At 45.7% G+C, this 26,535-nt stretch overlaps 1 protein-coding gene across 1 annotated transcript in view; it reads left to right on the top strand.

The window, feature by feature from the left end:
- The window catches only part of ALPK2 (alpha kinase 2), a 182,336-nt gene that overhangs the window by 90,793 nt on the left and 65,008 nt on the right, over positions 1-26,535 (top strand). Inside the window, exons 5-6 of the mRNA XM_082242560.1 lie at positions 13,235-13,362; positions 16,932-16,967. Coding sequence (XP_082098686.1) covers positions 13,235-13,362; positions 16,932-16,967 — 164 coding nt within the window. The remainder of the gene's footprint in view (positions 1-13,234; positions 13,363-16,931; positions 16,968-26,535) is intronic.

Genomic DNA, 26,535 nt, shown 5'->3' with positions numbered 1-26,535 from the left:
CCATTCATGCTGCCAGACCATTCAGACTGCCGGACCATTCATACTGCCGGACCATTCATGCTGCCGGACCATTCAGACTGCGGGACCATTCATACTGCTGGACCATTCATACTGCTGGACCATTCATACTGCCGGACCATTCATACTGCCGGACCATTCATGCTGCCGGACCATTCAGACTGCCGGACCATTCATACTGCTGGACCATTCATACTGCTGGACCATTCATACTGCCGGACCATTCAGACTGCCGGACCATTCAGACTGCCGGACCATTCATGCTGCCGGACCATTCAGACTGCCGGACCATTCATACTGCTGGACCATTCATACTGCTGGACCATTCATACTGCCGGACCATTCAGACTGCCGGACCATTCAGACTGCCGGACCATTCAGCAGGCACAGTTGCGACTCCTGGCTGAGAAGAAGTCAAGCTGTCACAGCCGGGTGCCCACTAGGTTTACCACATTTCCAAACTGCCATTTAAGGACACACCCCCAACAACACCCCCGAATCATGATGTGCAGCACCTGGGAGTCATGTGATGCAGGGCGTAGCGTGCAGATAACGCTCTCACCTCTCTCTGACACACATTTATTTTTAGATAAACGCTCCAGCCGCAGAGTTCTCACACACACGTGGCTGAGGGCACAGCACCCCGGGGGGGGGGGGGGGGGGTGGTGCTTTTCTGCAATACAAGGCTGCTAGAGGCCAGAGGAGGAGGGGGCTGGGCAATCAATTTTCAGTGTCCTTTAGTGTCCCCTCAGTTCTTTTTGTGTCTACTTTATTAGTGTCCCCTCAGTTCTTTCTATCTCCTTCATCAATGTCCTCTCAGTTCCCTGTGTGTCACCTTTATTAATGTCCCCTCAGTTCCCTGTGTTACCTTTATTAACGGCCCCCAGTTTCCTGTGTCACCTTCATTACTTTTTTTTTCTTTAGTTCCCTGTGTCACCTGCTTCATTATTATCCCCTCTGGTGGTGAGTGTCACCTGCTTCATTACTATACCAGTGGGTGAGGTCCCTTAGTTGGGTGACAGGAGAAGTCAGCCAGCAGCAGGGAAGACGATCACACCAGCTAGTCCCTGCTGCAAGTCACTCCCTCCCTCTGCATGCTGCCGGGCGCTGGAGTCAGACCTGAGAAGAAGAAGGTGGGTGGGGACTGGAGCCAAGCAGCACTAGGCGAGGGCCTCACTCAGCCTCACTCTGAATCTGTGTGACGCAACTGGTTGCTAAACGCCAGTTCGGCATTGTAGCTGGTAGGGTGGCTGTGTCCTCTATTTCATTCCAGGACACTGTATTGTCCCAGAATGAAGGTCCTCGGGACCCAGGATAGACATGCTAATTAGGACACGTGGGCATGCTAGCGCCCCCAGGTAAAATGCCGGATCTGGAGAGAGAAGAGGGAGAGAAGTAACGGTTCAGGTGACCACATTGCTGGATCCTGGGACAGGTGAGTGTGTGTTTATTATTATTATTTATGATTTAGTGAACACAAAAAAGCACTGGAGCTCCTCTTTAAGGCAGCTCCAGCACAAACACCCTCCCCAGGCCAGAGCCTAGGGGGAAAGAGAGCTTTCATCAGCCAGCCCTAAATATTTATACCCTTTCCCATAATTCACCACTGACACAGAAATCTCCTAGTAGTTGACTGGGAAGAGATGAATATTCACAATCCAGATTTACTGTGTGATCTCACACTAATAGAGGTGACAGTGCTACCTATTGGCAGAAGGGAGGCAGACTGGATTTAGGGGAAGCTGAACAAGACACAGATTATAATTTGCCATTAGTTGACTACAACCATGCAGCACTAAATTTAAAGACACTCCTGTCTAAGATTTACCTTATCAAAAAAAAAACTACATTTGTTAGACTTCAGCCCTGGAAGACTGACCCCCCTTTATGACCAAGCTATTTTTTCTTTTTTTGGGATATGGCACTACGTTACTTTAACTGACAATTGCACGGTCATGCGACACTAAACCCAAATAAAATGTATGTCATTTTTTTCCCACTAATAGAGCTTTCTTTTGGTGATATTGGATCACCTCTGTGTTTTTTATTTTTTACTCTCTAAACAAAAAACGACCGACAATTTTGAAAAAACAAAAACAAAACTATATTTTTTACTTTCTGCTATAAAACATATCCAATAAAAAAATGTAAAAAATCGAATTTCTTCATGAATTTAGGCCAGTATATATTCTGCTACATATTTTTGGTAAAAAAAAAAATCCCAATAAGAGTGTATTGATTGGTTTGTGAAAAAGTTATAGCGTCTACAAACTATGGGATATATTTATGGAATTTTTATTGATTTATTTATTTATTTTCACAGTGGGAGTGAGCCGCTGGTGGAACGCACTCGCGCCTGATACCCGGAAGTGAAGGATCATGTACATGTACATACATGATCCTGCATAGTGCGGCCGCCCTGTAGCAGTAAAACTGCTGGAGGGCGGTCGGCAAGCAGTTAAAAATCTATTTTGCAGTCCTGACTATAGGAAATAAAGAAAACAAATACAAAGCCCTTTAACATGCTACAGTTATAAATACATTGACAATTCTACTTTGCCTTGTTGATGACAGTGATTGATAGATTAGAGCACTTGCCAGGAGCAGGAAAAGTGCCTTGTGATTGCTAATGATAGAATGCTGATACGCTGTACATGTCAAACACAGAGCTGGCTGCAGCTGTCAGGACAGGAGAATGCAGATAAACACAATAGGTTTTCATAGAGATAATTGGAAATGATGAAAACACTGTACTTGTCTTTACTTACCTGTACCCTGCAGGTATATCAACCTCCAATTTTTTTGTCTACACCTCTGTTAATAGAGGTGGATGGCAGCTTAGGGACTCAACATTTATAGGAGATTTTTTTGTGTTTAACCACCTCCCACCCGCTGTATAGATAAATGACGGCGGCAGAGTGGCTCTTTCCTTTTGGATTGATGTCATGACTTTGTCCCACTTTCATAGTGCTTGCACGCCTGCGGGGGCGTGCCGTGCGGCGATCAGCGGCGCGCTGTGTCCCTAGGATGACGAGGCTCTTTACCCATGTGGTCAGCTGTGTCCAATCACAGCTGATCACATGTAAACAAGGAAATGCCGGTTTTCGGCTTTCCTCTTCTCACACTGATAGAGTGTGAGGAGAGCCGATCGGTGGCATTTCCTCACAGGGGAGACATGAACAGATATTTAGGGCACTGATCATCAGTGCAGCCCCAGCAGTACCCAGCAGTGATTCCAGTTTGTGCCCATCAGCGATGCCAGTCAGGGCTGCCTTTAATGGGCATCAGTGCCGCCAATCAGTGCCCATCAGTGCTGCCTATCTGTGCCGCCTTTCAGTGCCAATAAGTGCCATCTATTTGTGCCCATCATTGCCACCTATCAGCGCTCATCAGTCCTGTAAATTGGTGCCTATCAGTGCCCGCCAGTGCCGTCTATCAGTGCCCATCAGTGCCACCATTCAGCCCTCATCAGTCCTGCATATCAGTGCTCATCAGTGCTGCCTATCAGTGACCACAAGTGCTGCACAATAGTGCTTCCTCACCAGTGCCACCTCATCAGTACTCTTCAGTGCCCTCTCATTAGTGCCCATCAGTGCAGCCTATCAGTGCCCATCAGTGCAGCCCCATTAGCGCATATCAGTGAAGGAGAAAAATTACTTATTTACAAAAAATGTTAACAGAAACAAAGAAAAAAAACTTTTTATTTTATTTTTTTTTTGGGCTTTGCCAGTTTTTTTTTTTCTAGCAAAAAATAAAAAACACAGTGGTGATTGAATGCCACTAAAAGAAAGCTCTATCTGTCTCAAAAAAAAGATAAAAATGTAATTTGGTACAGCGTTGCATGTCCACGCAATTGTCATAAGTCAGAAGTGTGACAGTGCTGAAAATTGGCCTGGGCACGAAGGGGGTGAAAGTGCCCGCTGGGCAAGTGGTTAAATTACTTAGCCAAACAAGTAGCTAAAATGTTTCTGATGCACATTATGGATTTCTTTCACTTGTCAAAAGAATTTCAAAATACGTCTAATCTTCTGATTTTTCACCCTGCTGCAATATGTAGCTTTTGACAATGTGCTGTTCGGTGCCACTGACCTGCCTCCTGCCTGCTCTTTATACAACTAGTGAGCAACACCACACTTGTAATGTCTCTAAGGCAGCCCATAGATGATTCAATCCCTCTAAGGCAGCACATAGATGATTTGATCCCGCTAAGGCAGCCCATAGATGATGTGATTCCTCTAAGGCAGCCCATAGATGATTCGATCCCTCTAAGGCAGCACATAGATGATTTGATCCCGCTAAGGCAGCCCATAGATGATGTGATTCCTCTAAGGCAGCCCATAGATGATTCGATCCCTCTAAGGCAGCACATAGATGATTTGATCCCGCTAAGGCAGCCCATAGATGATTTGATCCCTCTAAGGCAGCCCATAGATGATTTGATCCCTCTAAGGCAGCCCATAGATGATTTGATCCCTCTAAGGCAACCCATAGATGATTCAATCCCTCTAAGGCAGCACGTAGATGATTTGATCCCGCTAAGGCAGCCCGTAGATGATTTGATCCCTCTAAGGCAGCCCATAGATGATTTGATTCATCTAAGGCAGCCCATAGATGATTCGATCCCTCTAAGGCAGCCCATAGATGATTCGATCCCTCTAAGGCAGCCCATAGATGATTCGATCCCTCTAAGGCAGCACATAGATGATTTGATCCCTCTAAGGCAGCACATAGATGATTTGATCCCGCTAAGGCAGCCCATAGATGATTCGATCCCGCTAAGGCAGCCCATAGATGATTCGATCCCTCTAAGGCAGCCCATAGATGATTTGATCCCTCTAAGGCAGCCCATAGATGATTTGATCCCTCTAAGGCAGCCCATAGATGATTTGATCCCTCTAAGGCAACCCATAGATGATTCAATCCCTCTAAGGCAGCACATAGATGATTTGATCCCGCTAAGGCAGCCCATAGATGATTTGATCCCTCTAAGGCAGCCCATAGATGATTTGATTCCTCTAAGGCAGCCCATAGATGATTTGATCCCTCTAAGGCAGCCCATGGATGATTTGATCCCTCTAAGGCAGCCCATGGATGATTTGATCCCTCTAAGGCAGCCCATAGATGATTTGATCCCTCTAAGGCAGCCCCTAGATGATGTGATCCCTCTAAGGCAACCCATAGATGATTCAATCCCTCTAAGGCAGCACGTAGATGATTTGATCCCGCTAAGGCAGCCCGTAGATGATTTGATCCCTCTAAGGCAGCCCATAGATGATTTGATTCCTCTAAGGCAGCCCATAGATGATTCGATCCCTCTAAGGCAGCCCATAGATGATTCGATCTCTCTAAGGCAGCCCATAGATGATTCGATCCCTCTAAGGCAGCACATAGATGATTTGATCCCTCTAAGGCAGCACATAGATGATTTGATCCCGCTAAGGCAGCCCATAGATGATTCGATCCCTCTAAGGCAGCCCATAGATGATTTGATCCCTCTAAGGCAGCCCATAGATGATTTGATCCCTCTAAGGCAGCCCATAGATGATTTGATCCCTCTAAGGCAACCCATAGATGATTCAATCCCTCTAAGGCAGCACATAGATGATTTGATCCCGCTAAGGCAGCCCATAGATGATTTGATCCCTCTAAGGCAGCCCATAGATGATTTGATTCCTCTAAGGCAGCCCATAGATGATTTGATCCCTCTAAGGCAGCCCATAGATGATTTGATCCCTCTAAGGCAGCCCATGGATGATTTGATCCCTCTAAGGCAGCCCATAGATGATTTGATCCCTCTAAGGCAGCCCCTAGATGATGTGATCCCTCTAAGGCAGCCCATAGATGATGTGATCCCTCTAAGGCAGCCCCTAGATGATGTGATCCCTCTAAGGCAGCCCATAGATGATTTGATCCCTAAGGCAGCCCATAGATGATTTGATTCCTCAAAGGCAGCCCATAGATGATTTGATCCCTCTAAGGCAGCCCATGGATGATTTGATCCCTCTAAGGCAGCCCCTAGATGATGTGATCCCTCTAAGGCAGCCCATAGATGATTTGATCCCTAAGGCAGCCCATAGATGATTTGATTCCTCAAAGGCAGCCCATAGATGATTTGATTCCTCAAAGGCAGCCCATGGATGATTTGATCCCTCTAAGGCAGCCCATGGATGATTTGATCCCTCTAAGGCAGCCTATGGATGATTTGATCCCTCTAAGGCAGCCCATAGATGATTTGATTGCTCTAAGGCAGCCCATAGATGATTAGATCCCTCTAAGGCAGCCCATAGATGATTCGATCCCTCTAAGGCAGCCCATAGATGATTCGATCCCTCTAAGGCAGCTCATAGATGATTTGATCCCGCTAAGGCAGCCCATAGATGATTCGATCTCTCTAAGGCAGCCCATAGATGATTTGATCCCTCTAAGGCAGCCCATAGATGATTTGATCCCTCTAAGGCAGCCCATAGATGATTTGATCCCTCTAAGGCAACCCATAGATGATTCAATCCCTCTAAGGCAGCACATAGATGATTTGATTCCTCGAAGGCAGCCCATAGATAATTTGATTCCTCGAAGGCAGCCCATAGATGATTTGATCCCTCTAAGGCAGCCCATAGATGATTTGATCCGTCCAAGGCAGCCCATAGATGATTTGATCCCTCTAAGGCAGCCCATAGATGATTTGATCCCTCTAAGGTAGCCCATGGATGATTTGATCCCTCTAAGACACCCCATAGATGATTTGATCCCTCTAAGACACCCCATAGATGATTTGATCCCTCTAAGACACCCCATAGATGATTTGATCCCTCTAAGGCAGCCCATAGATGATTTGATCCCTCTAAGGCAGCCCCTAGATGATGTGATGCCTCTAAGGCAGTCCATAGATGATTTGATCCCTCTAAGGCAGCCCATAGATGATTCGATTTCTCTAAGGCAGTCCATAGATGATTTGATTCCTCTAAGGCAGCCCATAGATGATTTGATTCCTCTAAGGCAGCCCATAGAGGATTTGATCCCACTAAGGCAGCCCATAGATGATTTGATCCCTCTAAGGCAGCCCATAGATGATTCGATTCCTCTAAGGCAGCCCATAGATGATTTGATCCCTCCAAGGCAGCCCATAGATTATTTGATCCCTCTAAGGCAGCCCATGGATGATTTGATCCCTCTAAGGCAGCCCATGGATGATTTGATCCCTCTAAGGCAGCCCATAGATGATTTGATCCCTCTAAGGCAGCCAATTACTCAAATCCTCCATCAACACATTTATTGTTGATGGGAGAAGGCCTCCCGTGACGTTATTGTTGTCTCCCAAGGGGGGGCCTGCAAAGGGAACCTTCCCAGCTGGCAGAACCCAGTGATTACTGCTAGGCCAATGATGAGGAAACACCGCTCAAGTCTAGTGTTGCTTCCAAAGCAGAGGTGCCCGCCCGGCTCGCCTCTGAGATCAACAGGGAAAAATAGATGAATGGCTGCACACTCCGGTAGTGATCAACAATTAAAAGCATTTACAACGCAGCAAGCACCAGGAGATAAAAATGTTAACGCGTTTCACACAGATAACAGCGCTTAGTCATAACACCGTGTTATGCAGCCATTCATCTATTTTTCCCCACAATGATTACTGCCGGTGGCTACAGCCACCGGCAGTAATCATATGTAAGAAACCTGACAGGCTGGTTGTAGCAAGGGTGATCTATAGATCGACATGTAATAAGCCTAGCCATACATGGATCGAAATTTGGGCAGTCCCTGCTGAACCGGTCGAATTTCGATCCATGTATAACCGGCTTAGGTCTAGGCTCTGTTAAACCAGAAGGGGATGGCCGCAGCAGAATGCCATGTCCTTTATCCAAGGTAAATCTACATTACAGATATCAGATATTTTCAATTTTACCCAGCCCGATCCAATTACCTGTTAAGCCACATAATAAAATACAAAATACAAATAGAAGATTCATGCTGTTGGGTACTTACTCACCCTCCCAAATTACAATGTGTTTATTCCTAGCATGAGTCAAAAATTAGGACCAGTCAAGTGCCTGTATTTCATAGTCCTTACCTGGCACAGGAGACTGCTTGAAGGAAGCATTGGGCCGCCAACTGGATTAAACAAAAGCCCGCACAAAGAAAATACCATTTTATTGTTAAAGCAGAACTAAACGGTAAAGCCAGGACATTTTTTTACATTATTGCATTCCCTGCGTTAAGGTAAAAAAATACAGGAAAAAAAATCCAGCACATCCCTTAGTGAGAGCAGAACACTGTCCACACATAAACACTGGTTAGGCACACATTTAACCCTCTGATCACCCTAGATGTTTAACCCCTTCCCAGCCAGTGTCATTAGTACAGTGACAGTGCATATTTTTAGCACTGATCACTAAATTAGTGTCACTGGTTCTCATAGTGTCAGTCAGTGTTAGTTTGTCCGCAGTCCCACTATAAGTTGCTAATCGCCACCATTACTAGTATAAAAATAAATAAATAAAAAATCCAGTATATATCCGATAGTAATAGTTTATTGAAACCAATCAATATACACTTATTGGGATTTATTTTTATTGGATATGTTTTATAGCAGAAACTAAAACTATATCTATATATATATATATATATATATATATATATATATATATATATAATTTTTTTTTTTCTAAATTGTCAGTCTTTTTTGCTTATAGCTCAAAAAATTAAAAACCCAGAGGTGATCAAATACCAGTGAGGAAGCTTTATTTGTGGGAAAAAAAATGGCATAAATGTCATCGCATGACCGCGCAATTGTCGATGTAATGTAGTGCCGTATAGCAAACAATGGCCTGGTCAGGGTGGTAAATGTTCCGGAGGTCACGTGGGTAAAATCACACTGGTGATAAAAAAATAAAATCACTATGTAGAGAGAAGGCTAAATGAAGCATTTATTGCACCTTTGAACTACATAAGCCGTGGTATCAAGGAAATAATGGCCAGACAAGAAAACAGAGATTGTAAATTGAGGTCAGGATGTCTAAGAAATCTTATAGCTAAAGCTCTAAGCAGCTGCTAGAAAGGATCACTGACGGACCTTACAATCCTCAGGAATCAGGTCATCGGCTGATGCAAACCCTTTAAATACAGGCTGCTGCTGCTTCAACGGTCTTAAAGGGTAAGATCAGAAAAAAATGAAAGAATGAAAAAGGTGAACTAAATCCATGCTGGCCACCCCTTTGGACCCTGCTGCACATACACCACAATACACAGCCCCAGAGTGAGTATCCATCATAATGCTCACAAATACTCAATGGTCAACTCGATCACATGACCAATGATAACTGATTCTTTGTTCCAGGACACCTTACTGAAAGCATCAAATGCGCTTCTCATTGGTCAGTATGGTCACATGCAAACAAAAAATGAGGCGCAAACGAGTAGTGCATTACATTTGGACACCTTTACAAAATGTTATTAAAAACCAAAAACATAATCACAAAACATGAAGAATAAAATCGCATATCACATATCAACTCCTATGTGGAGTAGGACATATCAATCCGAGGAAGGAAGCTTGTCTCCCGAAACGAGTACAAGCACAGGGATGTGTCCTCCACATAGGAGTCCGGAGTCCGATGTGTCCTACTCCACATAGGAGTCCAAGCACGGGGATGTGTTCTACTCCACATAGGAGTCCAAGCACAAGGATGTGTCCTACTCCACATAGGAGTCCAAGCACAAGGATGTGTCCTCCTCCACATAGGAGTCCAAGCACAAGGATGTGTCCTACTCCACAAAGGAGTCCAAGCACAGGGATGTGTCCTATTCCACATAGGAGTCCAAGCACAGGGATGTGTCCTCCTCCACATATGAGTCCAAGCACAGGGATGTGTCCTCCTCCACATATGAGTCCAAGCACAAGGATGTGTTCTACTCCACATAGGAGTCCAAGCACAGGGATGTGTTCTCCTCCACATAGGAGTCCAAGCAAAGGGATGTGTCCTCCTCCACATAGGAGTCCAAGCACAAGGATGTGTCCTCCTCCACATAGTCCAAGCACAGGGATGTGTTCTCCTCCACATAGGAGTCCAAGCACAAGGATGTGTCCTACTCCACATAGGAGTCCAAGCCCAGGGATGTGTCCTCCTCCACATAGGAGTCCAAGCACAGGGATGTGTCCTCCTCCACATAGGAGTCTAAGCACAAGGATGTGTCCTATTCCACATAGGAGTCCAAGCACAGGGATGTGTCCTCCTCCACATATGAGTCCAAGCACAAGAATGTGTCCTATTCCACATAGGAGTCCAAGCACAGGGATGTGTCCTCCTCCACATATGAGTCCAAGCACAGGGATGTGTCCTCCTCCACATATGAGTCCAAGCACAAGGATGTGTTCTACTCCACATAGGAGTCCAAGCACAGGGATGTGTTCTCCTCCACATAGGAGTCCAAGCAAAGGGATGTGTCCTCCTCCACATAGGAGTCCAAGCACAAGGATGTGTCCTCCTCCACATAGTCCAAGCACAGGGATGTGTTCTCCTCCACATAGGAGTCCAAGCACAAGGATGTGTCCTACTCCACATAGGAGTCCAAGCCCAGGGATGTGTCCTCCTCCACATAGGAGTCCAAGCACAGGGATGTGTTCTCCTCCACATAGGAGTCCAAACACAAGGATGTGTCCTCCTCCACATAGGAGTCCAAGCACAAGGATGTGTCCTCCTCCACATATGAGTCCAAGCACAAGGATGTGTCCTACTCCACATAGGAGTCTAAGCACAAGGATGTGTCCTACTCCACATTAGAGTCCAAGCACAAGGATGTGTCCTCCTTCACATAGGAGTCCAAGCACAAGGATGTGTCCTACTCCACATAGGAGTCTAAGCACAAGGATGTGTCCTACTCCACATTAGAGTCCAAGCACAAGGATGTGTCCTCCTCCACATATGAGTCCAAGCACAAGGATGTGTCCTACTCCACATAGGAGTCCAAACACAAGGATGTGTCCTCCTCCACATAGGAGTCCAAGCACAAGGATGTGTCCTACTCCACATAGGAGTCCAAGCACAAGGATGTGTCCTCCTCCACATAGGAGTCCAAGCACAAGGATGTGTCCTACTCCACATAGTAGTCCAAGCACAAGGATGTGTCCTACTCCACATTAGAGTCCAAGCACAAGGATGTGTCCTCCTCCACATAGGAGTCTAAGCACAAGGATGTGTCCTACTCCACATAGGAACGGATATGTGATATGCAATGTTATTCTTCATGTTTTGTGAGTGTGTTTTTGGCTTTTAAATAACATTTTGTAAAGGTGTCTAAAGGTAATGCACTAGGCGTTTGCGCCTCCTTTTTTGTTTGCTTGCAATATTCTGGAGTATCCACACTTGAGGAGAGCAGCAAGCCTATGATTCCTAACTAAGTGAGCGCCTGGGTTTTATAGAGAGTATGGTCACATGGCTGGGCTGACCAATGAGAACTTGCCATTGGGAGCATTATGATGGATACTCATACTGGGGATGTAATATTCTTTGTACGGTGTATAGACCAGTACACCGGCAGCACAGGCCATCATGGCGGATATATGCAGCAGAATCTGGAGGAGTGGCAAGGATATTCAGAGTTCACCTTTTCATTTTTCGATAATGTGTTTATTTAGCTTTGTATTAAAGATTACTATGCATTAAAGGGGCCCCAGTATTTGTGTGTATGAGCCTTCATTGCACGTTTTCTGGTCTGGAAGCCCCCTTTGGCCTACAGGAATATAATTTTACCACTTTAGCTCCAGAAGATTTACCCCCCTTCCTGACAAGGCCATTTTTTGCGATACGGCACTGCATTACTTTACCTGACAATTGAGTGGTCGTGCGACGCTATACCCTAATAAAATGTTTGCCTTTTTTTTTTTTATCACAAATAGAGCTTTCTTTTGGTGGTTTGCTCACATCGGCAGTTTTTATTTTTTGTGCTATATATAAAAAATACGAACAATTTTGAAAAAAAAAAAAAAATTATATATATTTTACTTTCTGCTATAAAGCTTACCAATAAAAAAAAAAAAAAAATGTAAAAAAATTAATTTCTTCATCAATTTAGGCCACTATGTATTCTGCTACATATTTTTGGTAAAAAAAAACAATAAGTGAATATTGATATAGTGATTTGTTTGTACAAAAGTTATAGCGTCTACAAACTATGGTATGATTTTGTTTTTTACTAGTAATAGCGGCAATCAGCGACTTATAGCGGGACTACATGACTGCTGAGGTGCATAGGTCTGGAAAACCATGTTACCATAATAACCAACCCCCCTTGCCCCCTCCCCATACAAAACCACACTTACAATGATTAAGTTGGAAAGGGCAAGGCCACAGCTTTATTTAATCTCAAATACCAAACAAGTACACGTTTAGACCAGTGCCAGTCACAGTTGTACTGTGAGCACTCTTAGTCATTAACAAATGAATTCCAAAAGGTGAAAGGGGGAGGGTCTGTCGTCACCATCAGTGCAGGACAGACAGCCTACCCCCCAATTTACAAATAAGGGCATCCATAACCCATTACCATAACTTTAACTGCTGGCAAGGTCAAAAACCAACATGAAAGCTGTGACAGACCGACCGAAGAGTGGGGCGGGGGGGGGGGGGTCAGCTCTTCAACCACGTTTCTTCTTCAAAGACCCAGAATTCCCTGGGTAAGGTGTATTTAACTGAGCTCAGGCCCAACCCCGTGCCCAAAAAATCCATCCAATCCTTTCTCCCACATAGCCTCCTGCTATAACCAAACCCCCTGGCCATGCCCCCATCAGTCAAGGCTCTCTTTCCCTAAAGGGATTAAGAGGCCTTCAATATTGTGGTGGATAAATTGGTTACCTAACTGACACTTTTTGAGGACCAGTGACACCCAATACAGTCATCAGTGCTAAAAAATATGCACTGTTACTGAATCCTCAATCACTCAGTGCAGTATGGAGGAAAGAATGTAATTGGAAGGCCCACATGAAACTAGCAATCCTCCGTTCGTAGGCAAATCACCAGGCGAAGTATTGATATGAGATCGAATAAACCACTTACCTGATGGTGAGTGGTTGTATAGCAATCGTATTGCTGGCCAATTTCCACCAGCATTAGAATCTCTAGTCTGACATGAACCTAAGGCCGAATGATCATATGTTATTATTATGCTCTGCCATGTTCTTTTTTTATTAACAATGTCCTAATATGGAACTTGTTTTGTCTCATTCCAGTCCTAAGGATGATTCTCCTGTGTCCCTCGCCATTGTACAGACCAGTGTGAAGGACCAGGGGGTGTATCTCTGCACACTGAAGAACATGCATGGAAAAGTGACAACCGAATTTCACCTGACATCTGAAGGTAAACGTGTGTATTTAGTATGTAGCCCATCCCTGACACCCCAAAGGTAGGCTAATATCTCCATAGGCAGGGGTGGGCTAGCATCCCAGGGCTGAATCCATGGCTATAATGGGGGAGAATATTGAGCACCAATTAAGTTTGCCACCTCATCCCTTTAAACCAGGACACACATTAATTATACAGGTTCTGTGGCTGATTAAAGCGGTAGTATACTCCGCTTTTTAACTTTTACCTACAGGTAAGCCTATAATAAGGCTTACCTGGAGGTAAAATTAATATCTCCTAAACCTGCACGGTTTAGGAGATATTCGCCCTGCATGCAGCCGCTGACGCCAGCGTCGCATGCGCTCTGAAGGACCTCCAGAGCTCCTTGCCGGCTCCTTCCCGGAAACTGAACTCCAACGGAGTGACGTCATCGTGGCTCCAGAAGCCTTTGTCCTACAGGTTTTTTTTTTTTTTTTTTGAGGATACAACCGCTTTAACCACTTTACCACCGGAGGATTTTGCTGTCTTACGTCCAGGCCACTTTTTGCGATTCGGCACTGTGCGAATTTAACTGACAATTGCGCGGTCGTGTGACGCCGTACCCAAACAAAATTTACGTCCTTTTTTTCCCACAAACAGAGCTTTCTTTTAGTGGTATTTGATCACCTGTGCAATTTTTACTTTTTGCGCTATAAACAAAAACACAGCATCAATTTTGAAAAAATAACAATATTTTTCACATTTTTTTTTATATGAAATTCCCCCCCAAAAAATGTAAAAATCTAAATTTTTTTACATTTTTGGCCAATTTGTTTTCTGCTATCTATGTTTGGTAAAAAAAAATCACAATAAGCGTATTTTTATTGGTTTGCGCAAAAGTTATTGTGTTTACTAACTAAGGGAAAGATTTCTGTCATTTTTGGTGTTTTTTTTTTTTAACGAGTAATGGCGGCGATCTGCGATATTTTTTGCGGGATTGCAACATTGCGGCGGACAGATCGGACCCTTGACTGACATTTTTGACACTTTTGGGGGTACCAGTAACATTACTGCAGTAATCAGTGCTATATATATGCACTGTTACTGTAAAAATGACACTGGCAGGGAAGGGGTTAATTTTATTGGAGAGGGAGGGGTTAATGTATGTCTGATGCTTACTAATGTGTGTGGGGGGAGGTGACTGAGTGACACAGGGACAGATCGCATGTTCAGCTATGCTGAACCCTGCAATCTGTCACTGTCTGTCACTTAAGAGATCCGCCCGCTTTGTTTACACAAGCGGGCGGATCTCCAAACTCAATTCCCCGACGATCGGGGAAGAGCAGCGGCGATCACCGCCGCTCCTCCCCTGGCCCGACTCCCGCTGTGACTGAATACAGTGGGAGCGAGCCTCCGGCGGTGCGCGAGCGCCGCCCACAAGGGGAGGAGTCCAGCGACGTAGGTCTACGTCGCTGGAACGGAACGAGCCATTGTGCCGCAGTAGAGGCACAGTGAACGGGGGTAAAGTGGTTAAGGTGGTACATAAACTCACTTGGTGCCTTATGTGCATTATATCAGCCTCAGAACCTGTGTAATTAATATGTGTCCTTGATTAAAGGGATGAGGTGGCAACCCTAGCACCAGTCAACTATGATGTCATTTTAGAGTTTTATTGCAGAATGGTTAAGGAGGTGAGGGTTAGGGGATACCGAAACAGATCACTTACAGATCCTCCAGATCCAGATTAATGTCCAGCTTCACAGTACCAGAACCTTTAAGCCGACCTCACAACACTGTAAGCACAGTCCCAAATTTTAGTGAGTCACCAAACCCTTCTGAGATGCCAGTCTTCTTCCTTGGTCTCTCTCTAGCAAGGAGCCTCCCCTGGATGTTCTTTCTCCACACCAGGCAGGACAGCTTCAGAACAACTTCAGCACAGATTAGGCCCCCATTTCAGACCCGGTTCACACTTCTGCGTGTGCCGGGTTCGCATGTCATGTCGGAGCGCACTGCTCCGACATGACATGCGATCAGCTGTGCGGTGCGAGTTTAGCCATACAGTTTGTATGGCTAAATTCGCACCGCACCCGCAGCAAAGACGCACAGGAGGCATTTTTGCTGCCGCATCAGGATCGGATCGCACAGCGGTTCACACTTGTGCGATCCGATCCTGTGCGAACTGCACGATCGCACTGCGATATGCGATCAAACTGGGGGTGTCGTTAAGATTACATTGACACCCCCAGCGGATCGCATATGGCAGTGTGAACTGCCGGGGGTGCGTGTGCGATGCGGGAACAGGCTGCGAATTCGCAGCCTTCCCGCATCGCAATAGTGTGAACCGAGCCTCAATCTATCAGGCCTAACCTCAGAGCTCCATCCAGCAACACCTCCGTAGGCCTCAGTCCAGGGAAAGAGAGGGAGCACATGGCCTGTCCCTGGTGAAAATCTATACAATCAGTCTGAGCTAACTACAGCCAAAAACTAAATTGACATAGTAGCCAGGGGCGTAACTACAGGGGTTGCAATTGCAACCGGGCCCCATGCTCCATGGTGCCTGTGCGGCTCCTCTGTACACCTGGATAGGAGGGGCGGCGGGGGCAGCATGTAGAGAAATCACTGTCCTCCTTTTTCCTCCTGTAGCTGCAGGTGGAAAATGGAGGAGATTGGTTCCTCTGTATGCTGCCCCCGCCACTCCTCTTATCCAGTTCACTTGTGTTCTGCTGTCTCTGGGCCCCTGTGTGCTCCCCTGCCCCCCCCCCCACTGGTCCCCCCCCCGCACTGTGCTTCGTCCCCCCCCCCCCACACTGTGCTCCCTTCCCTCTCCTGCCGGCTGCTGCAGGGGATGTCAGGAAGGGGGCCCACTGCAGAACTTGTGAAAGGGTCCCGCAATAAAGGGCCCCGCAATGAGAGTAAAGGGCCCCAGGATCAGTGGGAAGAGCCCCAGGCTTGAAGTGAAAGGCCCCGGCCAGGGGTCCAGGTGGCCCTTCATGGTTTCTTGCACCAGGGCCCTGAAGGTTCTAGTTACGCCTCTGATAGTAGCCCCTGTTTAGGACAAGGGGGCTACAAGTAGATAAAAGCATGAAATGTGCCGTAATCCGGGACAACTTGCTTGCAGCACTCTGATCTTCATTCTTTTATGGCATCTCCGTTATGAATCGCCGCGATTCTGCCCGCAATCCCGAACACCCGTGCGATACCCGTGACTTGCAATGGCACCCGAAACCGCAATTGCTGCCCAACGAATTGCGGGACGTCTGTTGCCCAAAATAAGTACAAGAACTTTATTTGGGGCGACAGGCGTCACGTGATTCTGTTTGCCCCATTTTATCGCAATTAGTCGAGGCAACAATCATGGCAAAATCGCACCGCGTTTGGGGTGCCATTGCAAGATACGGGAATCGCACGGCCGTCCCACAATTTGCAGTGATTTGGGATCGCGGGCAGAATCGCGCCAATTCTGCCCGCGATCCGAGACGCCTATATGTGAATGGAGCCTAAGTGTATTGCTGGGCTTGAAGGACACAGGGATGCCACATACCGTATGAAACCGTATAATATGTAATAACTGCTTATTATTAATCAGACCGTGTTTTTATTTGCAGTGTTGGAGCAGCTGACACGTTATCAGGATTTAGAAGGTAATGGGAATACCATGGAATTACTGCTTTGACATTGTTGCCAACATATGAACAATTGTTGTTGCTTGATGATGTTAGAAAAAAAAGTGATACAATTATATAATATATACTATATTAAAGCTGCACACCAGGCACCAATACTTTCATTTACATAAAACTTGTCTAATAGCCATTTACAGTAAATCCACTTTGTGTGCACCAAATACCTTTGCATACTCAGATATTACCTTATAAGAGTAGCAATGACATCATTACTGTGCTGTATATAACTTTTGCAGAGAGCAGAGCTGTGGGAAGGGCCCAGCAGGCTCCACCTACTACAGGCTGCCTGAAGAAAACTACAGAAAGGGGCAGAGACAAGACCAGTCAACCTGCACAAGGAGAGAGAGCAGCAGTGATTGGTCTTTATTACAGGAAAAGTCTCACACTGGAATACTGCATAGACCTGTAAAAAAAACATATACAAAAGCACACCAAGAGAAAACGCACAGCCCTTGTATTTAGACAATCATTGGTTATCCCAGAGGTCAGCTTTAAGGTTTAGATACCAAATGTATAGAATAGACAGCGCTCCAAAATTGTAATTTGGAGTTTTCGGCTCGGTTCACATTGCTGCGACTTGGGATCCGACTTGTGAGACACCAAGTCGCATGACTCGTGAAATCCCATTTTAGTCAATAAGAACTCTTAATTAGCACTAGTGAAGTCGCTCCGAATTTAGAAAAGGTTTCTGTACTAGTTAGAGGCAACTTCTATCCGACTTGTGCCCATAACCTTTAATGGAAGTCGCCTCCAAGTCGGATCCTCATCTATATTGATGTGATTTGGATCCGCCATTATAGGAAGATTACACAGGCATTCCCTGAGGTGCAGCACCTCCCTTGCTTCAAAGTCGCATCAAAGTAGTACTTAAGTTGCCAGCAAGTCACCTGGCAAAGTTACATCATAAGTCATGCAACTTTTAGGTTGCAGTAGTGTGAACCGAGCCTTAGTGAAGTTTTATAGGACAAGGCCAACATTTCAGGGATATGCAGGTCCCCTTTTTCATGGTAACAAATTACTTGGAGATTAAGGACCTTTATGTCCCCCAAAAATTGGTCTCAATTGCAATTTTGCAGTGATTGCTATTATCTTCGTTTAGGAGTCAATCCCTGACAGAGGTTCTAACCTAACTTAATAATACATTTTGGTTTCATTTGGGCATTATGAAGTTAGGTTGAAAAAAAATGTCCATTTCGTTCCACCAAAAGACAAAAATACATGAAAAAACTGCATCTTTAGATCCCTAAACTGACAGTGGATCCAGGGAAAGTAAGAAAAAAAAAAAAAAAAAATAGAAAGCAATAGTCCAATTTGTTCCAATAGAGATGTAGATCGGATTTGATTTTCCAGCACATCCTACGGATGCTTGATTCGATTGAGATCTGGAGAATTTGGAGGCCAAGTCAACACCTCAAAAACACCTTCTTTCATTGCTCCGGCTCTGATGCTCACATGCCCAATGTAGGTGCTTATGGCTGTGGACACGGGTCAGCATACTGTAGGCACGGATGGTTATTCTAAAGTCATAATTGGTATTTCTAAAATTACGAGCATCCTCTGGGCTCATCATAACGTAGAGGTGGTGGCAGAGAAAGGGTTAATTGCTTAATTGGCCCGGTGACAATTGCTCTCAGCCTTCTGGCATCTAGATTGTGATCCCGCAAGCTGGACAATCTGTGTGACGGGTGCAGCTGAGAGTGGCATTGTTACGCAAGTGACGGCAGGGTGTGAGATTGCCTGGTCTTTGGTCACGAGTTGGATGAGAAGGCCCGGGGTCTGATACCCGCCACCGTCACAAGTGGCAATTGTGTCAAGGAAAATGTCTTTTTGATGTCAGAGGAGAATGGGCAGACTGGTTTGAGATGATAGAAAGACAACAGTAACTCAAATAACCAATCGTTACAACCAAGGTGCGCAGAGTACCATCTCTGAATGTACAACACATCAAACCTTAAAGCAGATGGACTACAACAGCAGAAAACCACACCGGTTGCCATTCCGATCAGCTAAGAACAGGAAACTGAGGCTACAAGTCGCACAGGATCACCAAAATCGGACAATAGAAGATTGAAAAAACGTTGCCTGGTCTGATGAGTCTCGATTTCAGCTGCGACATTCAGATGGTGGGGTCAGAATTTGGCATTACCAACATAAAACAATGGATCCATCCTGCCTTGTATCAATGGTTCAGGCTGGTGGTGGTGTAATGGTGTGGGGGATATTTTCTTGGCACACTTTGGGCCCCTTAGTACCAATTGAGCATCGTTCAAACTCCACTGCCTACCTGAGTATTGTTGCTGACCATGTCCATCCCTTTATGACTACAGTGTACCCATCTTCTGATGGCTCCTTCCAGCAGGATAATGCGCCATGTCACAAAGCTCAAATCATCTCACCACTGGTTTCCTGAACATGATAATGAGGTCACTGTACTCCAATGGCCTCCACACTCACCACATCTCATCCAATAGAGCACCTTTGGGATGTGCTGGAACGGGAGAGTCGCATCATGGATGTGCAGCCAACAAATCTGCAGCAACTGCGTGATGCTATCATGTCAATATGGAGCAAAATCTCTGAGGAATGTTTCCAACGCCTTGTTGAATCTATGCCACCAATAATTAACCACTTAAGCCCCGGAAGATTTGGCTGCTAAAAGACCAGGGGGTATTTTGCCATTCGGCACTGCGTGACTTTAACAGACAATTGCGGGGTCGTGTGACGCTGTACCTAAACAAATTTGACGTCCTTTTTTTCCCACAAACAGAGCTTTCTTTTGGTGGTATTTGATCACCTGTTCGATTTTTTGATCATGCGCTATAAACAAAAAAAAAGCGTACATTTTGCAAAAATAACAATATTTTTCACATTTTTTTATATGAAATTCCCCCCCAAAAAAAAGTAAAAATCTAATTTTTTTTAACATTTTCAGCCAATTTGCTTTATGCTACCTATGTTTGGTAAAAAAAATCACAAAAAGCGTATTTTGATTGGTTTGCGCAAAAGTTATCGCGTTTACTAACAAAGGGAAAGATTTTTGTCATTTTTGTTGTTTTTTTTTTTAACGCGTAATGGCAGCGATCTGCGTTTTTTTTTGCGGTGCTGCGACATTGGGGCGAACAGATCGGAGCCTTGACTGACATTTTTGACACTTTTGGGGTTACCAGTGACATTTCTACAGTAATCAGTGCTATATATATGCACTGTTACTGTAAAATTACACTGGCAGTGAAGGGGTTAACTTTATTTGAGAGGGAGGGGCTGTGTGTGTCCCTAGGGGTGTGATTCTAACTGTGATTGGCTGTGGCTTGAGCTGTAGGAACAATGATCAACGGTCCTACATAGTAGAACCGTATGATCATTGTTTCTACACAGGGGAGAATGACAGGCGGCTTGTTTACACAGCCTGCCTGCCTTTCTCCCTCTCCCCGACGATCGCAGAGTGACCGGCGGACATCGGGTCCGCCGGTCACACGCGCGGGGGGGTCCGTGACCGATACGTACCGATACGTCACTCTGCCTGTGAGGGGCTGACAGCCGCAGTATATGTACTTGCGGCGGTCGGCAAGCGGTTAAGAGAGTTCTGAAGGCAAAAGAGGGTCCAACCCGGTACTAGCAAGGAGTACCTAATAAAGTGGCCGTTGTCAGCAGGGCCGGCCTTTGGGGTGTGCGAGCTGTGCGGCCGCACAGGGCGCCATGGGCAACAAGGGCGCCGTGCGGCCATCACAGCTCGCAGAGGATCAGGCTGAGCTGTGTGAGAGATACACAGGTCGCCTCACTGCAACAATAGGTGATTGAGGCACGGCTGCACAGCGGGAGGTGAGCGGCGACTGCGGTCTGGACAGGGTTAACACAGGCCGCGGCCGCCGCTTACCTCCCGCTGTGCAGCCGTGCCTCGATCACCTATTGCTGCAGTGAGGCGAGCTGTGTGTCTCTCACACAGCTCAGCCTCCGATCCTTCCACGGAATCCACGCTGACTTCCTGCCCAGTGCCCACACATCCCCGGGAGTGTGGGCGGGCGGGAGGAGGAGAAGGGGCGGGGCGAGGAGGAGCTGACGATCTCTCCTCTGGCGTCAGTGCAGGGAGGGAGGAGAGATCGTCAGCTCCTCCTCGCCCCGCCCCTTCTCCTCCTCCCGCCCGCCCACACTCCCGGGGATGTGTGGGCGGGAAGTTTAAAGAAAAAAAAAAGCTGCAGACAAAGTAAAGTAAGTGACATCTCTCTCCTTCAAAAAATGTAAGGGGGGGGGTCTGTGATGTAAGGGGGGGCTCTCTGATGTGGGGGGCTATGTGTGGGGGGGGGCTCTGTGTGTGGGGGGGGCTTTTTGTGGGGGTCTGTGATGTAAGGGGGGGCTCTCTGATGTGGGGGGCTCCGTGGGGAGGGGGGGTCTGATGTAAGGGGGGCTTTTTGTGGGGGGGTCTCTGATGTGAGGATGTGAGGGGGCTTTGTGTGTGTGTGTGTGTAGGGGGGTCTCTGATGTTAGGGGGGCTTTGTGTAAGGGGGTCTCTGATGTGAGGGGGGCTCCGTGGGGAGGGGGGGTCTGATGTAAGGGGGGCTTTGTGTGGGGGGTCTCTGATGTAAGGGGGGCTTTGTGTCGGGGGTCTCTGATGTGAGGGGGGCTTTGTGTGGGGGGTCTCTGATGTAAGGGGGGCTTTGTGTCTGGGGTCTCTGATGTGAGGGGGGCTTTGTGTTGGGGGTCTCTGATGTAAGGGGGGCTCTGTGTGTGGGGTCTCTGATGTAAGGGGGCTCTGTGTCGGGGGTCTCTGATTTAAGGGGGGCTTTGTGTGGGGGGTCTCTGATGTAAGGGGGGCTCTTATGTAAGGGGGGCTAAGTTATTAGTGATCATAAAAAATTAAAGTCAAATAAAGTGCAAAAAAGGTGCAAGAAAATTTGCGCGGGGGGGGGGGGCGCCACGGGATTAGCTCGCACAGGGCGCCTGATCACCTAAGGCCGGCCCTGGTTGTCAGACTGTAGTAATGACACCTTATGATCCAGGGGAGGAAGAGACACACAGACAGGACTGTAGCGGTGTCACTTGGTATTTATAATGCTCAGCTCAGCGCCTGCCTTTACATTCACTGATTCCAAGTAAGGCACTGAGAGGGAATGAATCATTTTTGGGAAAAGACACGGAGAACATACACTTGAGGTGGGTGATGAGGACACTCTGTCCACTAGTGCAGAAAACGTCCTTCGTCTTCTCTATAATTAGATGGATGGTTCACCCAGTTTACTGCAAAGATGAAAGCTAATCATGCGTTTGGACGGCTCGCCGCTCCTTATGGACAAATAATATTCCGGAGATGTGTTATCAAATTTGCCTGGCAGAGATTGTCATCTGTCACCTTGTAAAACGTCCTTTCCTTCTCCTCTCCAGCTGATATCGCTAAATCATCCTAATCAAGGGTAACAGCAGCCACACCGGTGATGTAAAAGTGGATGTGAACTCTAAATGGATGACATTTACCCGTTCCTAAAAAGCACTGTTTGTCAGAAACAATCTCCCTATTTTTTTCCTAATAAAATGCAATTTTCCTTTTTTTTTAATATACAGTAATATTTTCTTACATCTCAACGCCGCCGATCTCCTGCAGCCTCTTCGTATCTTTCTACATTTACTTATGATAGCTGCATATCATTTCTCAAGGTGGGCTTCCTAACCACTTCAACTCCGGAAGGTTTTACCCCCCCCCCTTCCTGACCAGGACATTTTTTACAATTCAGCACTGCGTTGCTTTAACTGACAATTGCGCGGTCCTGCGATGCTGTACCCAAATAAAATTGATGTTCTTTTTTCCCCACAAATAAAGCTTTCTTTTGGTGGTATTTGATCACATTTGGTATTTTCACATTGAGAAAAATACATAAATAAATATATATATATATATATATATATATATATATAGTTAATAAATATGTTTTATATCCGAAAGTAAAATATATATATATATATATATATATACATACATATATATACATGTGTATATACAGTGCCTTGCGAAAGTATTCGCCCCCCTTGAACTTTGCGACCTTTTGCCACATTTCAGGCTTCAAACATAAAGATATAAAACTGTAATTTTTTGTGAAGAATCAACAAGTGGGACACAATCATTAAGTGGAACGAAATTTATTGGATATTTCAAACTTTTTTAACAAATAAAAAACTGAAAAATTGGGCGTGCAAAATTATTCAGCCCCTTAAGTTAATACTTTGCTGCGATTACAGCTGTAGGTCGCTTGGGGTATGTCTCTATCAGTTTTCTCAATTGGATTCAGGTCTGGACTTTGACTTGGCCATTCTAACACCTGGATATGTTTATTTGTGAACCATTCCATTGTAGATGTTTTGGATCATTGTCTTGTTGGAAGACAAATCTCCGTCCCAGTCTCAGGTCTTTTGCAGACTCCATCAGGTTTTCTTCCAGAATGGTCCTGTATTTGGCTCCATCCATCTTCCCATTAATTTTAACCATCTTCCCTGTCCCTGATGAAGAAAAGCAGGCCCAAACCATGATGCTGCCACCACCATGTTTGACAGTGGGGATGGTGTGTTCAGGGTGATGAGCTGTGTTGCTTTTTCACCAAACAGAACGTTTTGCATTGTTGCCAAAAAGTTTGATTTTGGTTTCATCTGACCAGAGCACCTTCTTCCACATGTTTGGTGTGTCTCCCAGGTGGCTTGTGGCAAACTTTAAACAACACTTTTTATGGATATCATTAAGAAATGGCTTTCTTCTTGCCACTCTTCCATAAAGGCCAGATTTGTGCAGCATACGACTGATTGTTGTCCTATGGACAGAGTCTCCCACCTCAGCTGTAGATCTCTGCAGTTCATCCAGAGTGATCATGGGCCTCTTGGCTGCATCTCTGATCAGTCTTCTCCTTGTATGAGCTGAAAGTTTAGAGGGACGGCCAGGTCTTCGTAGATTTGCAGTGGTCTGATACTCCTTCCATTTCAATATTATCGCTTGCACAGTGCTCCTTGGGATGTTTAAAGCTTTGGAAATGTTTTTGTATCCAAATCCGGCTTTAAACTTCTCCACAACAGTATCTCGGACCTGCCTGGTGTGTTCCTTGTTCTTCATGATGCTCTCTGCGCTTTAAACGGACCTCTGAGACTATCACAGTGCAGGTGCATTTATACGGAGACTTGATTACACACAGGTGGATTCTATTTATCATCATTAGTCATTTAGGTCAACATTGGATCATTCAGAGATCCTCACTGAACTTCTGGAGAGAGTTTGCTGCACTGAAAGTAAAAGGGCCTGAATAATTTTGCACGCCCAATTTTTCAGTTTTTTTATTTGTTAACAAAGTTTGAAATATCCAATAAATTTCGTTCCACTTCATGATTGTGTCCCACTTGTTGTTGATTCTTCACAAAAAATTACAGTTTTATAACTTTATGTTTGAAGCCTGAAATGTGGCAAAAGGTCACAAAGTTCAAGGGGGCCGAATACTTTCGCAAGGCACTGTAAATACCTTGGACTGTCTACTTTCCAAAAAAGGGGCATTTGGGGGGTATTTGTACTGTCAGTTCATCAAGACTGATCAATTTTCAATGATGGGTACCATCTCTGAAAACACAGACTAAATAATATGCACTGATTTGGATTATTTTTACCAAAGAAATGTAGCAGAACACTCTTTGACCTAAATTTATGAATAATAATTATTCATTTGAAAATTGTATAACAGAAACGGAGAAAAATAAATTTTTTTCAGAATTTGCTAGTCTTTTTTTTTTTTTGTTTATTTAGCAAAAAAAAAAAAAAAAACAGTGGCGATTAAGACTCCATTCACATTGATCCGACTTGTCAGACGACTTGTCAGCCTGACAAGTCGCGGTCCTCCCGCTCCCACTGTGTAGTACAGGAGCCGTTCTAATAGGAGCGACACAAGTCGCTCCAACTTAGAAAAAGGGTCCTGTACTACTTCAGGGCGACCTGGAGGCGACTTGCATTGTCTTCCATTATGTGAAGTCCGTGCAAGTCGAGCCAAAGTCGCGCTGCAAGCGACTTCACAGGTCGCCCCCGAATCCGGAGCGACCTAATGTGAACGGGGTCTAAAGCAGAGTTCCACCCAAAAGTGGAACTTCTGCTTTAAGCGCTCCTGACCCCCTGACATGCCACATTTGGCATGTCATTTTTTTTTTGGGGGGGGGAGCGGATACATCGTTTCACAGGTATCCCCTCTCACGTCCACTCCACCTAGTCGGCTCGAGCGGCAGTTTTCCTCTCCCCCTCCCTCCCTGCAATCTTTTGGGACACGTCACAGGTCTCAGAAGATTACCCAGTCACTCATGACTCGCAGCGCTACTCACGCATGCGCAGTGCACACCTTTCTGTGAAGCCGCAAGCTGTCACAGCCAGGTGCCCTCACTAGTGATGCCAGCGCTGTGGAGAGGAGAGGGAGAGAATCGAGGGTTCGGGTGGCTGCATCGCTCGCTGGATTCCGGGACAGTTGAGTGTGTATTTATTAAAAGTCAGCAGACACACTTTTTTGTAGCTGCTGACTTTTAATAAACACAAAAACTGCTGGAACTTCGATTTAGATATCACCAAAGGAAAGCTCTGTTTGTGTGAACAAAATGATAGAAATTTAATTTTTGGATCAGTGTTGCATGACCGTGCAATTGTCATTCACAGTGCAACAGCTCTGAAAGCTGAAAATTGCTGTTCACCACTTTTGTGGGTATGCAATCTATTGGTTTTAGTTTACATCAATAAATACCTTTTACTTGGGTAATGCACCAGGGGATTGTGCCTTCTTTTTTTTGCAGTTCCACACTGGATACCCCTATCCGAGGAGGGCTGCACCCACCGGGCATTGGACTGTGTATGTGATGTGTCACTGGTTTAGCCATCCCTCTGATGAGGACCACTGAGCACTGGGAGTGTTTGGCTGTCTTATCTTTTTTGAAAGCTGAAAATTGGCCTGGGCAGGAAGGGGGGTAAAAGTGCCCGATATTGAAGTGGTTAAAAAACATTTGACGGTGTATTGATTTACACAGAGCCACATTAATGTGTGTCTCCCGTATCTGCCTAGAGTTCAGCTTTAAAGCGGAGTTCCGGGCACAAAAACGATTTTTTTTTTTTGTGCCCCTCCGCTAGGTAGAGCTCACCTGAAAAGGAATTGGATAGTTATTTTTATTTTTTTGTTTACTCACCTTTTTATTGAAGATCGTAAATACTCACCTCTGACTGCTTCCTCCTCCAGCGCCGAGGCTCACCCCGTCACTTCCTGCCTCGCGATGATTCCTGGGAGCTAAACGTCATAGCTCCCAGGAATCAATGCGACGGCACTGGCCCCGCTCGTCATTTCCGGGCGACGCCGCATTCCCCTGCTAAACAGCTTCTGGGCATGCCCAGAAGCTGTTTAGGAATGCGGCGCCGCACCGGAAGTGACGAGAGGGGCCGGTGCAGTGCATTCTGGGACACGAAGACGCGGAAGAAGACAGAGAAGAGGACCGCGCCGGCTTCAGCTGCCCACAACAGAGATGGAAACGCTGTGGAAGAAATTTT

The sequence above is a fragment of the Pelophylax lessonae genome (genome assembly GCF_965119305.1).
Source record: "Pelophylax lessonae genome assembly, chromosome: 1".
NCBI lineage: Eukaryota > Metazoa > Chordata > Amphibia > Anura > Ranidae > Pelophylax > Pelophylax lessonae.
Note: the sequence above shows the minus strand (reverse complement) of the source record. Positions and strands in the feature narration are given on the sequence as shown.